Below are 13,792 nucleotides of genomic sequence, written 5' to 3'. Positions count from 1 at the left end.
TTGATGAATAAATTGAGCAGGGACTAAATTGTAAAAATTAAAAAAGTTTGGGGTAATAGTATAATTTTGAAAATTTAAGGGCATAAGTTTTGAAATAGAATAGAATTGAAATAGATGCTAATGAAGGAATGATTTTATAATTATAGATCAAGAAAACGAAGTGAATCATGGAAAGGAGAAAATTCAGGAATAGTCCCTGAATTTCTACGACTTTTGCAATTTAACCCAGGTAAGTTCACATGGCAAAGTTTAATGTTTGATATGAAAATCTTATGATTGTTAAAGTATTTTATTGTAGATGAATATTATCAAATTGTATTAATTACTAAATAATGTGTAACTGAAAGTACAAATTAGTTGGAACAATGGATTTGAGTGCCTTCATTTTGTGACTATGATAAATCGACGAAAAAGATGTGATATGTGCGGCTGTTTAAGACCATAGCTGGGCTATGGCATCGGTGCAATGTGATATGTGTTCCTGTATAAGACCATATCTGGGCTATGACATCGGTGTGACATGATAATGTGATTCCGTATAAGATCATATCTGGGATATGGCATCGGTGTGTAATGTGATCTGTGTAAGACCATAGCAGAGCTATGGCTTCGGTGTGTTATATGTGACAATGTACAAGTTCATAGTTTACTATGGCAATGTGATAATGAAGCGCTCAATTCCATTAGTGTTCCATAATTTGACAATGGAAATAAATGAGAAAAAAGGGCCCCAAAGAAGTTAAATTCGTGAATAGCAACATGGAAATTATTCAAATGAGCTTAATAATGAATTTTTGATTTAAAGGATAAAATAGTTAAATTAAAAGATATATGATTGTGTACAATGTTCGGTAAGATTTGTGTTTTTATGCCTATGAGCTTACCAAGTTTTTATAAGCTTACTTGTGTATGATATTTGTTTTGTAGATTGACTTATATACATACGGAGGATCGGATCTACAACAAGGATCACACTATCCAGATTTACTCCGGTAGATTTTGTTAAACAACTTTTTGATTTATATGGAATGTATAGGAAGTGATTTGATAATATAATTGTATGAATGATTAAGTATGCAAAGTATGTTGAATGTGATGTTTTGTGTTTGAAAATGAAATGTACATGTTTTGGCTTGAAATAATTGATTGGTTGGATTCTATTAGTGTATAATTGTGTTTAGGTAAAGGAAATGGATAAATGAATGTTATTTGATCAAGATTTATAAGTCAATGTTTTGGGCATGAACTAGGTGTGTTTGATATGAGAAAATAGCTTAAAATGGTGAAAAATCAAGTTTTCTAACAGCTAAGTCACATGGGCGTGTGCCCAAGCCGTGTGGCAAAGTCAAAATCGCCCACAAGCTAGTCCTATGGCCGTGTGAACAAGATAGATCTGCCCACGGGCTGGCCCCACGGCCATGGGAGCTCTACGGGTAGGCCACACGAGTGTATGCCCCTATTCTCAAGGAAAAGTTTTCAAAGTTTCCGGTTTAGTCCCAAATCACTTTTTAAGCATATTTGGGGCCTCGTAGGTCCATATAGAGACTTAAAGATGAAATTTGAGAAATTTTAAATTGAAATACAGATTTATGATTCAGTTTTGTTCGTTTATTAATGTTTAATTCCGGTAGCACTTCGAACCCTGTTTCGGCGTCGGATTCGGGCGAAGGCTGTTACAGACTTTCAAAGTTTTTTGTTTTAAGTCGGCTACTTTGGGAGCTTGGTTCTTTTACCACAAAACACTATTCGGTTTAAAAAAACATACCAATGGACGGATCGCATATAATATAATAAAAATCATCTCACGTTCGGCTATAATGAGCGATAATAGATGGTTTTAGAAAGCCTTCAATTTAGTTATTAAAATATGTTTTGGGATTTTGATTTCGATCTCAATTTAGGGTTTTGGTTTGGGGTTTTAAATTTGAATTTGATTTAGAGATTCAATTTCAATTTTGGTTCGAGGATTCTGTTTGAGGGCATTTCGGTTGTTCGGTAGCATCTCGAGTAACTAAACAAGTGTTAAAATTCTACAATTTTGTAATATATATAAATATGAAATATCAACAAAAAAATTCAAAAGTAATTTAATATGTTTTTTACATTAACAAAACATAATTTAGCAAACAATAATATTAAATTGAAATAAAATAAAAAAAAATTTGTATTCTATATTTCAAAATATCCGAGATTTTTTGGCTCATTTTAAGTCACAACTTGCTTAGAATTTCAAAGTTTTTTTGTTTCAAGTAGTCTACTTTGGGGGATTGGTTCTTTTACCACAGAACAAAATTTGGCTTCGAAAACATACCAATGGACAGATCACATTTCATACAATAGAAATCATCTCACATTCGCCTAGAATGAGCAACAATAGAATGTTTCAGAATGCCTTAAATTTAGTTACCCGGATATGTTCCTAGAATTTGGATTTTGACTTGGATTTTAATTTAGGGTTTTAGTTTGGGGTTTTAGATTTATATTCAAATTAGGGATTCGATTTCAATTTTGGTTGGGGGTTTCTGTTCGAAGGTGTTTCAGTTGTTCGGTAACCTCTCGACTAACTAAACAAGTAAGAGATTGACGGGAAAGTCATATCAGTCAACATCGAAGAAATCAAAATAAATCACGACCGTTCACAAATTCTATCATTGAAAAACAACATTCTGAAATAACTATTTTCGACTCCACCGACTTTCTGGTCATTACATCGTTACTGCCGCAAAACTGTAGAGTTTTCAAATCTCCAATGACTGGAATGAAAGAGTTATTTATTGTAATCTTAATAAATAAAAGTAACTTTTTATCTTTTCATTTATTATTTTTCTATGTATCTGCTACGTTTTTATAGATTTTTTTTTTAGTTTTTCTATTTAAAAAAGTAAAATTTATGAGAGAGTTTTCTCTGGTAATGATGACATCAGTTACTCAGACATAATGAAGAAAGAGTTGAGTTGTTCACCTGTCTAATTAATCCTTTCAAACTTTCATTTATTACAAATTGAAACTAAATAATAATAATAATAAAAACAAAGAAAAAGTGATAAAGAAAAAGTTTACTTCTTCTATATTAATAATGAAGCAGAGAAATACAACCCAGTTTACTTCTATATTAGACTCCATTTCTAGGCTAGACCTCTGAGCTTTGAAATTTATTTTTAAATAATGTTTGAAAACTAAGGGTGCGTTTGGTTCGCTGTATTGGATTAGAGGTGTATTGGATTAGAGGTGTATTGGGATTAGAGGTGTATTGGATTAGAGGTGTAATAGCTAATCCACTGTTTGGTTGAATGTAATGGAATAGAGGCGTAATAGTAATCTTGTGTTTGGTTGAATGGAATAGAGGTGTAATAGCATAATGGAAAAAACTAAAATGACTAGAATACCCTTAGCATAAAATTGTTTTGGTAAATGATTATTGTTATTATTATTTAAATTTTAATAAGATTATTATTATCAGTAATAAATAATTTAATCATATTTTAACATAATTATTATTAAATATATTTTAATTAAAATATATAATTTATAATTTATAATAAATTTTCACATTATATAATTATACAAGTTTAGATACAGATGTAACATAAAGTTTTATGCATGACTATTTATTTGGTGTGTTAATAATGAAGTTTTTTAATTTCATATTGGGGTTAATAAATCATTAAGTTTTCTTAATTCATATGTTTTTTAAAATAAAAAAAAATCGATATAGCTTTGTTTGTGAAATTGGACTGTAAGTGTACTAAATAATAATAAGATGCAAGTGGTGCAGAGTGAACGTAGAAGTTTTATATGCGTAAATTTGTTGAATCGAATAAATCCCGATAACAATAGCCGTGATTCAAATAAACTCAGCTTGAATTCAAAATGATTTTACCCAAAAATTGATTCTAACAATTAATCTTTTTAAGGATGTCTACTTAAAAAGTGCAGATATAAAAGTTGTTATTTTGATGAATTTGGAGACGTTAAATATTCGTCTCGCGCGCACGTTTAGTTCGGTATTGTGATTTAGTTAAAAATTTGAAATTATTACTCTTTTTTGGTAAAACAAAGAGTTGGAACAGATGGTAAATAGCATAATCAGACAACAAAGGTCAATAATCATCCAACATTTGATTCCTATCATTCCATTCTCAAGCTAATTCGAAAAGAAGACGGTTCCTCAAGCTTGAAAGCTCTTTTCAGTCAACCTCCTATTTCCTCTTGTCCGTTTATTTACCTTGGATTTTAACTTTAAGCGTCCAATTATACCTTCCTTCTGGGAGCGGTATGGATTTTGGCATCCGCAATTGCACATCAAACAGTCCAAATGTTTCCAAAGGTGTTGGAAGGTGCAGATTTTTAGGATCAATTTGAACGCAAAGCTGCCTTCCAACCTGAAATGGAATAAAAGGAGGAGATTAATCGAGTGCGTAAATGGAAATAACAAAATCATAACATTTCAAGTCCACATCTTAAACGTTTTATGATTAAGCTATGTCAATTGGGTCATCTTTGGTCGATTGGGCACGAAACTTTTCAACATTGATAGATCTCCTCAATACCTATAAAATGCAATACAAGTTACACACTCGTACCACAAAGAGCCTGACATAAATACAATTACTGTTTTCAAGCTTCAACAAACTTTTGAAAAAGATTCACCACTAACAAGTTGAATCAATTATGACTAGTCTAGTGGCAACTTGTTGTATGTGGGTTCAAGTGTTGGCATGCTATCTAGGGTTTGAACCTTGTGAAACCCCATCCTCCTCCCACTTAGAATGTAATGTAAGCTTTGCTTGTACCAAAAAAGAATTTAAACAAGTCTTAATTTAAAATTTGACACTATTGTTATCCCACATATGCCTAGTTCCACTATTGTTAGCCTAACCATAGAAGAGGCAGGTCCAATGTTTCAGTCCCACACACCTTGACCTTGTTTCCCCAAACCCTTTAAAAACACACACATACAAACATTGTTGAGAGGCTGTTTTTTGTGTATTTCCATGTGTTGGGAGGAAGGCAGATAAAGTATCAGACATTTAAACCAGAAAAAAACATTTACGAAATTAAGGGCTTCATAGATGGGAACTAACCAGCCGGCCATTAAGTAGACGATATGCAGCCTTTTCATATACTTTGCTCTTATCTTCCACATTCTTTGTAACTACTTGAACCTCTTCTTCCTTCGGTTGATAAATCTGATGAGGAAGTATACCACTGGTAAGTTATCATTTAACTGAAAATGAAAAGCACAATATCCCACATATCAGAAGTGACTCCACCAAATAAAGACTTTCAAAACAGTAACTTAATTTGACAAAACTACATAAGCAGAATGTGCATCTGAAATAAGGAATGGATTTTTACTTCATCAATATCTAATATCCATACGCAACATATGAATCCTCAATAAGAGTGAGAGAGTGAGAGAGAACGCAAGATTTAATATACTTGCAGTTGGAGACATGTTTCCTCCTTAAGGCTGAAATAGCAGATAATACATGTCTAAGAAAAGGCATTACTTATATCATAACAAGCAAAATCTAACCAAAAACCAACAGCAATATGAAAACACTGTTACTCAGACTCTTCATTTTCCTAAAAAACCTGTGTCAGACACATTCGGATATAAATATGTGTATGATCTTCTAAATATACAGAAAAACTTAGAAAAAACAAGTATACTTGTGTCGAACACTTAATTGTATCTAGCACTCACCCCCTATGTTAGATGGACTATTCATTTCCGTAATATATTTTTGTCTGATACATATACAGACATAGTATAGAGATATACTCCTCCAAATACAAGAAAAAAACCTTAAAAGCAACATATACTCATATCGGTCACATTCACATATCCAAATCCACTCCCAAGTCCAGCCAACATAGCTTACCCCATAATCCGAGCAACAAACTGAAAACGTTCTACCTTTATGTCAAGCTTGTTTTTCCTTGAATGTGTCATGACAAAAGGTTCATGAGAGACTTAGGTAATGCATACAGATGTGTGTGTTTAAGGGAAAACAAATTGATGCATATTTGTTTGTAAATTAACAATACGATTATGATTAATATCAACTGAAAAACTTCTTTTTATAAACAAACAGCATTGCAAGAACACATGTTTCAAGCATCAAACACAAACTAAAAGAGAGAAGAAAGCGACCTTACGCTGCTCCTTAATGAGATAAGCGAACTTATCAATATTAGGAACAGCAAGCAATTTCGGCATCAGATGATTGCGAAAATAACCAGGAGCGACTTTGACAGTCTCACCAGCTTTGCCAAGTTTCTCAATGCTCTAAAAAATGGAAGCAAAAGCAAACGTGAATGATATTTTGCAATCTGAAACAACAAAAAATTGAGAAAAGAAAAAGATTATTGGATCGAAATGACTCACCGTCGTAAGAATCACATCCAACTTTCTGTATCTAATTCCTTGACAAGCATAGAACAGAGGTTGCATCAAACGATCATGGCTTTGCTGGACATTCGTTTCTTTGATAATTTGCCGAAGGGCATGTCTTCCATACTGGATATAAGCCATTAATTTCCTAACTTCAAGTACCTGATTTGGCGGAGGGGCGGGAAAATGGATCGCCGGCTAACGGCGAGTGGGAAACTCGGCGAGCGGGAAAATGGATCGCACGGCGAGGTGGGAAACTCAGATGGGTTTAGGGTTTTTCGAGTGGACTGAAAAAGCTAAAAGCCTTTTCTTGCCTTTCTCTATGGCATGCTCGACAAGAAATTGGGGCTACTGGCCGAAGGCGAAGCAAGCAATGAAGGAGATAAAGAGAGACAGACCCAGGAAATAGAGGGCAAATTAGGGCGTGAAAAATAAAACGGATGTAAACTGAGGAGAAGCCAGGGATTAGAAAACAGAGAATTTCGGGGATTAGGGGCGTAACGTATTAGGGGTGTATTAGGCAATACATTGAACCAAACACCTGCTTAAGAGGGGCTTAAGTGGGGCCCACGGATTAGGGGTGTATTGGCTAATCCAATACACCCAACCAAACATAGTGTAAGTGATAAGGAAAAAGTGGAATGGAACAATCGGTGCAATTTTGTCCTATGTTCTTTTCTTCTTTTCCTTTTTCTTATATAAAAAATTTTCTTTCCTAAATTTTTTTGCAACATTGATCTAGATAGCCTTATCTTGTACAGGGGCTTTTCAACTTCCCATGCTTTAATTGCATCATGGGCTTCTCTCTACCTCCTACTATTCTCAGATATTTTTGACGAGGATTCCAGTAATGACTTGATTGTTAATAGAAGCTCTATTATATCGAACATGATCTTAGAGGGTAAACTACGATTTTATCAATATGTGAACTGATTGTCTGAGTTTATTCTTTCCCTTTGATTAACATATTCTTAGGAGTTCAAATTAGTCTATAAGATGCACAAACATTTGGACTACCAATTTCTATAATTTAATGGTATGTGGTTTGCAAAATATGTTCAATGCTGCGTTACAATTTGCTACAATTTGATCATGATGACTTTCTTTTCCTTTAACTTTGCCTGTAACCTTAAACTCTAAACCACAAGCTGAGAAGCCCAAAGCCTCGCAACCCTAAGTCTAAAGACTCACAAACCCCAAGCCTAAAATCAGAACCCCAAAAAGTCTTTTGCCATGCATAAGTTACAAAAAAATAAAAAGGAAAAAAAGCTTTTTACCGTAAGGTTTCATTTATTATCCCTCATCTTTTTTAAAACAACTTTTCATTTTTTGTAAAACAAGGCCAAATTAAGTTAGAACTTTTCTTGATCTCATAATTCAAATTGGGGAAATAGATAGAATCTGGGTAGTAAAGAAAGGGAGGAGAAAATAAATAAAAAAGAAAAGAAAAGAAGGTAACAATCAGAATAAAGGGAGACAGAGGTGACACAATTTCATACATTTTCCATTCACCTTCGAGTGATCCATTTTCCATTCACGGATTTCATACATGCGGAGCAGTATTTCAAAGGTCCATATATCCGTGCATATTACAACCAAAGCTCATGATGCTTTAAAAGAAAAACTGCTTGAACGAGATAGGATAACTTGTTTCTAATATGTTACCTGTAAAATCAGATCTAAGAGTTTCACATGAACATTGCACTTGTTCGATACACATTGAGAAGGAACACAGAGTTCCATCTTCAATGTTTCAAGCTGAAGGAACGGCTAGCCAAGGTTGGGATAGGTCCAGAAATACGGAGTTAACCAACCCAGAAAGCTGATCGGGAAATCCCTCACCCTGAATATCTTGGACTCCTACAGTGACTAAAGTGCTTATTCCAGTCCTCTCGAAGTCCTCTCTGTTGAAGGAGTGAAAAATCGTAAAATATTCCTTCTTTCGGAAACCAACACAGAAGAATCAAAGAAAAAAAAACAACCATCCTTGGATCTTTCTATTATAAATTAGACAAACAGAAACCATATAATGGGATAAAATATGCATCATAAATGAGTCCTACGCAAGGTTCCATAAAACCGAGATAATTTTGAGACTACGAGCATGACAGCAACAGAATGTCGTATTTCAAAGAATACATCTACCTGAACAGACTTCTTAAATCTACCTAGAATTCAAGCTCAACCTAAGCAGTTTCTAGAATCATATTTCATAACAATCTTTGAAACCAAAATTTCATAACAATGCACTCACTAATGAAACTAATAAAGATTTGTAAACCGAGACAATTAGAGACAATGAAGTATCACGGCAACAAAATGTAGATCTATAAAGACATCAACTCAAGATAACCCAGTGTTCAAGTTTAACCTATGCAATTACTATAACAATAAACATTAAGGCTTACCTACCTGAGGCAGCCCTCCGTTCATGGAAATCAAAGGTATACACATGTCCCGTTGGCGCCACAGCCCTTGCAAACGATGTTGTTAATGAGCCACTATCGGTCCCGGATTCAAGAACCAAACAACCCGGAACTATTCAATTGAATACATAGATGATGTCGGACTAATATGCAATTTCTGTACCAAAATTTACTCCCCAAAGCAAAAATATTTACCACATATCCAAAGTTCTATTAAGAATAAACTATCGCCTAAAATACCAGGGAGACCCAAATTCATTAAAATATATGAATGTATCTAAATAGGAAAAGAATGTAAGATGAATGATTTCATCAATATTTAAGGTAGAAAATTGAGAAAAAAAGACTTACCCAGAAGTACTTCTGAATTAGATAGCAATATTTTCCAGATATGAAGAAGAAAATAGCATGGAAGCAGCTAAAAACCCTCGGTATTGTTAAACTTCCATTGTTAACCAAATAGCGTTTTGAATATAAGGCTAGGTAACAGATGAATATAATTCTATCTTTAACCAAAATCTGAGTATTTCACCACATGGATATATCAATAATCACACAAAACTTCCCATTCAGCTGATATACAGAGATACCATGGGTCTACCGAAAACTTCCAATCAAAATACAGTTGCAAATCATACCCAACAGAACACGAACAATCCCAACTATTTTAAAGAAAATATACCCAATCCTTAATGATGAATGCAACTACCTAGCAGTATGAAAAAGAAAGCATATATGCATACACGAATCTTGACAATCTCCACCGTATATGATCATGAAACCCAAATCGACAAAAACCTTTGCAATTAGCAAATGGGTTGAAATTCTCCAATTCTTCAATTTTTTAAAAAAGGTTACCAACAAAAATTAAGTGGTAATCAATCACAAAGAATGCAAATAACAATCAATAACCACAAAAGTCAATGAGCTTCAATCCTAAATCAAGAAATACCTTAGTGAATCTGAAAGAGGGAGGTCGAATGGTGAGGAGGAGGTGCCGTGGCTTGTAAAATGAGGGAGGCTATAAGGTGTGAGTCAGTGCGATGAACAAAGGTTGGGTGGTTGGGGAGAACTAACAGAGGCGTCACCGCTTGAGATGAAAATGGAAAAAAAATGCTGTTGAAACTGTCATTTTGGCTGGGGTGGGGAATTTATATTTTCATTTGGATTATATTATGTGTTATATTCTTTAGTTAAAAAAACATTTTAAATATATTTATATTTTATATTTAACCCAACCCGAAAATTTCAGTGGTCAAAGCAAACGATACAAATCTAACTCCAAAAAGAAGAAAATTGGCTTTGGCCTACTCAGTACTCACTGCTCTTTACGAGCTTTAAAACTGGCAGGTTTTGCAGGTATTATGTAGCCCAAGATAATCAATGCTATCGGAATCATGGTTCCAATATAATACACACTCCCATATGATGCAAGTGTCTCGTGCTTGCTTAATAGCTGTACGATACAACAAGGGAAGTATATTAAAAGCTAAGTTACGGAAATAATATTATCTTGATCATCCCACACCATCTGTCCAGTGACATGGCCAACCAATTAATAGCTTGATTGGGTGAGCATATTATCACCCAAAGATGATAAATTTCAAAAAATTAATGGTTTAACTTTACTAAAGAGAGGGAGTAACCATAAAGCCAACACAGGAGTAGTTCAGAACCAAAACTGTGTAAGCAAAGTTCATCACGGCAAATGCTTTCTTCACAAGAGCCATATTTGTGGGTATAGCTTTTTCCCATTGGTAAATAACTGCTCAGAAAGAAAATGTGAGAGGTGAGCAAATAAATGTACTAATACAATGATTGGAATAACAATAACGATGCACGAATCAATACCTCTTGAACCAGCAATCATCAAAGCTGACTGAACAAAGAGTATGATGTACCCAGGATACAGTCCCTAAAACAAATCAGAGAAGGCAAGAACAAAAGGTTAGCACCAGGAAATTTTTGAGTGAATTCTACTATCATATTTTTTAGAATTGCCTTTTACAAAAGGAAGACAAATATAAGAACATCACAAAGATTTTTCGGTAGTGTAGCAAATGACTCACATGCCAAACAGCACTAGCGGTCTGTGTGGCCAGTAGCTGGAAAAAACCAGGCTTCTTCTCCTAAAATAACTGCTGTTACTTTCAAAGCTAAAAGCCATAAAATATTGTAATCAAACGTATAAAAAGTTATATCCAAAAATATATATATAAAAAAACTTATTGATTAACTAATTTATCCTTTTCTTCCATGCTTTGACTCATCACACAAAATTTAACATTTGATGGAGATTTAGACAATTGGGGGACATATACCTACCACCGGACAGCATCTAGCCATCAAGAATAATAATAATAATAATAATAAAAGCCAGAGGATCAACCTTAATGAAATCAGAAACCAATTCCAAAAGTTGTTCATATTGTTAAGCATTATATTTACATGTACAATATACACCAACAGCATATTTAAGCAAAACTGACCAACAAAACACAGAAATGAATAGCAGCTAGAAACACTCACAATGACGAAGCCAGGTGCTAACTTGTATGTTCAAGACAAGTGGTAACAGCACCGAACTCTTTGCTAACTCAAATCCTAGGATATCAACAACCTTTGCTCGATCCCATTTTGGTTTTGGTGGTGAAGATTCAGTCCATCCACTGAAACCCAGGCCAGATATAACCATAGCAGCCTCTGAAATTGACCAGATGAAATAATATTTCCACCGCATTGTAAAACCAGACATATATTGGTAACTCAACTTCCTCCAGAATCCCCATTCTTGGTATGCAGGATCAGTAAACCAGGACAAGGGACGAGATGGTGAAAGGTAAAGAAACATCGCCATACAAAAAGCAGCTTGGACAAGCACTCGCAGGGTTGCTACATATGGAGATGGTGATGGTCCTTTATCTGAATGAGCCCAAATCTTTAAAAGGGGAGGAGGGCAAGAATAAGAAGAAAGATCACCAAAGTTGCATCCTGGTATCTTCAGAGTAGAAAAGGCATGCAGAAATACAAGCAACATAACAAACTTAACCCCTTCCCTTCAGTCCAGTCAAGGTAGTTCTTCATCTCGTAAACTGGACCAGCAAAGTGACTGCCACAGCACAGGCAGTACCCAAAGTATTCAATCAAAGAAGGTAGCTTAATTAACCGATTTTTTTTCTGAGCCTCACGTAAGTCTTCCTCTTTCAACAATCCATCATTGTAGTTCATTGCACATGAAATGACTTTCAGTGTCAAGACCATCAACGCACCTAAATATCAGAAGAAGGTGCCCCACAATTATCTAACATGTATAAAGTACAAAAGAAATCCCTAGAAAACTGATAATAAAACCATGGGAAACCTTAAATAATAACGTACATAGATGCATTTTCAACAATGTGAATTAAATGTCAAAGCAGGAACTTATTAGGCATTACAGTCCAAACAAAGTGTCAGCTACAAGAACAAAAACCTACAGACATTTACATAAGGTACATGAATCCTCTTCCTCCAATCATTCCTATCAGCCGCCATCCTCTCTTCAAAATCTAATAGATTCATAGAATTTGTTATCACCTCAAACCAGGTCCCTTTTTGGTGCCCCTTCAACCTTTTATCTGCAAGTCATCTGTTTACTCCATTCTTCTAGCAGGTGCATCTTTTGATGTGTCCTAGTCCAATGCAGCCAAAGCAATGCAAATGGTTTTTTCTAACATTATCCTTAGGAGCTATCCCAACTTGGTATCACGATGAACTAATTGCAATAAACAAAGGGTTGAAGATTCATCAATGCTCAATACAGCAATATGAAGGAGAAACTCTAACATGCTTACCAGTGGCATCGATACCTCCTTGCTTCCATGCATCCCCGCTCATGTAATATACATGGCTACAAACATATAAAAAAGGAATAGTCAAGATTCTAAAATAAGTACTATTTACAGAGACTGAGTTTATAGCGCATGCATTAAAAGGATTTTCAAAGAAACTTCAATAGATAATCTAATATCAATCAAGTGTTGCATAAGCAATATTCTTCCCACAAATTTTCACCAGCATCATCAACAACCATATACATTAAAAAGAATGAAAAGTGTATATGCATTTACTAAAGTATTCAAGAAGACAAACATATAATTTTGCCAGTCAATTTAGCATGAAAACCCAGCAGGCATGACCATCAGGTTTTTTTCCCCTCTACAACCTTTTCCTAAAGATAAAAATAGAAATAATTCAATTTCTAGAATTACAAACCCAAAAGCATAAATCAAAATGCTGATCTTTTTCAATGTCAAGCATGTAAACAGGACAGAATATAACAATCTTAAGATAAAGTTTTCCCACGAAAAGTTTCTTAACAAAAACCAATGAAAGACTTACCAGCCAATCAAAAAACCGAAACCCAAGAAAAAAGTGATAATCCAACACTTGGGACGATAAAGAACCATTGCAAGATAACCCAACAACATGGGCACCAAAAAGTGCAGATTTGAGGAAAACCCAAATGACAGATAAGAAAGCAACGCTCCCGTAAAGGCTGAGTAAAGATGTTTAGCTTCGAAATTTAACCGTGTATTTTGCGTTGCATCTCGAGATGCACGAAACTGGAGATTTGTTCTTGGTTATGATCAAATGCGACCGTGGTCAAGTCAGGTATTCTGAATATACTTGTATGTTACTCTGAGGGGTTTTATTTGTTTATTCTCATATGCGGCATTTTGTCATGTATTGAATGGAGAGTGGCAAGGACGGGTGGGATTGCCGATTGAAGCGCACCTTAGGTTTGAATATTAAGTTCGATTAAGGGTCGGTATGTTTGACTGAAAATGGTGATATCCCATTACAGGAGTATTCCGCCTGGTGATTCTCTCTAAAAGGGATATTCTGGTGGAAGAACATCTCATTAGAAGGATATCCCACAGGCGGTTTAGGGTTGTTTTTTTAAGAAAAGTATTGGGCTATTATT

The 13,792-nt window shown here is 34.6% G+C and overlaps 1 protein-coding gene and 1 pseudogene across 1 annotated transcript; both read right to left on the bottom strand.

Annotated features, from left to right (window-relative positions):
• Positions 1 to 4,013: 4,013 nt before the first annotated feature.
• On the bottom strand, positions 4,014 to 6,868 carry LOC121208165 (50S ribosomal protein L9). The gene is made up of 4 exons (XM_041078659.1): positions 6,395 to 6,868; positions 6,161 to 6,295; positions 5,085 to 5,189; positions 4,014 to 4,550 (listed from the first exon to the last, which is right to left on the bottom strand). Exons 1-4 carry the CDS (start codon positions 6,539 to 6,541, stop codon positions 4,476 to 4,478), a joined length of 462 nt encoding a protein of 153 aa, XP_040934593.1. The 5' UTR covers positions 6,542 to 6,868; the 3' UTR covers positions 4,014 to 4,475.
• Positions 6,869 to 7,883: 1,015 nt separating this feature from the next.
• Positions 7,884 to 13,543, bottom strand: LOC107925068 (lysophospholipid acyltransferase 1-like; annotated as a pseudogene).
• Between the last annotated feature and the right edge of the window lie 249 nt (positions 13,544 to 13,792).

The sequence above is a fragment of the Gossypium hirsutum genome, chromosome A10 (genome assembly GCF_007990345.1).
Source record: "Gossypium hirsutum isolate 1008001.06 chromosome A10, Gossypium_hirsutum_v2.1, whole genome shotgun sequence".
NCBI classification, from domain to species: Eukaryota; Viridiplantae; Streptophyta; class Magnoliopsida; order Malvales; family Malvaceae; genus Gossypium; species Gossypium hirsutum.
This window is presented reverse-complemented; position numbering and strand designations above follow the sequence as displayed.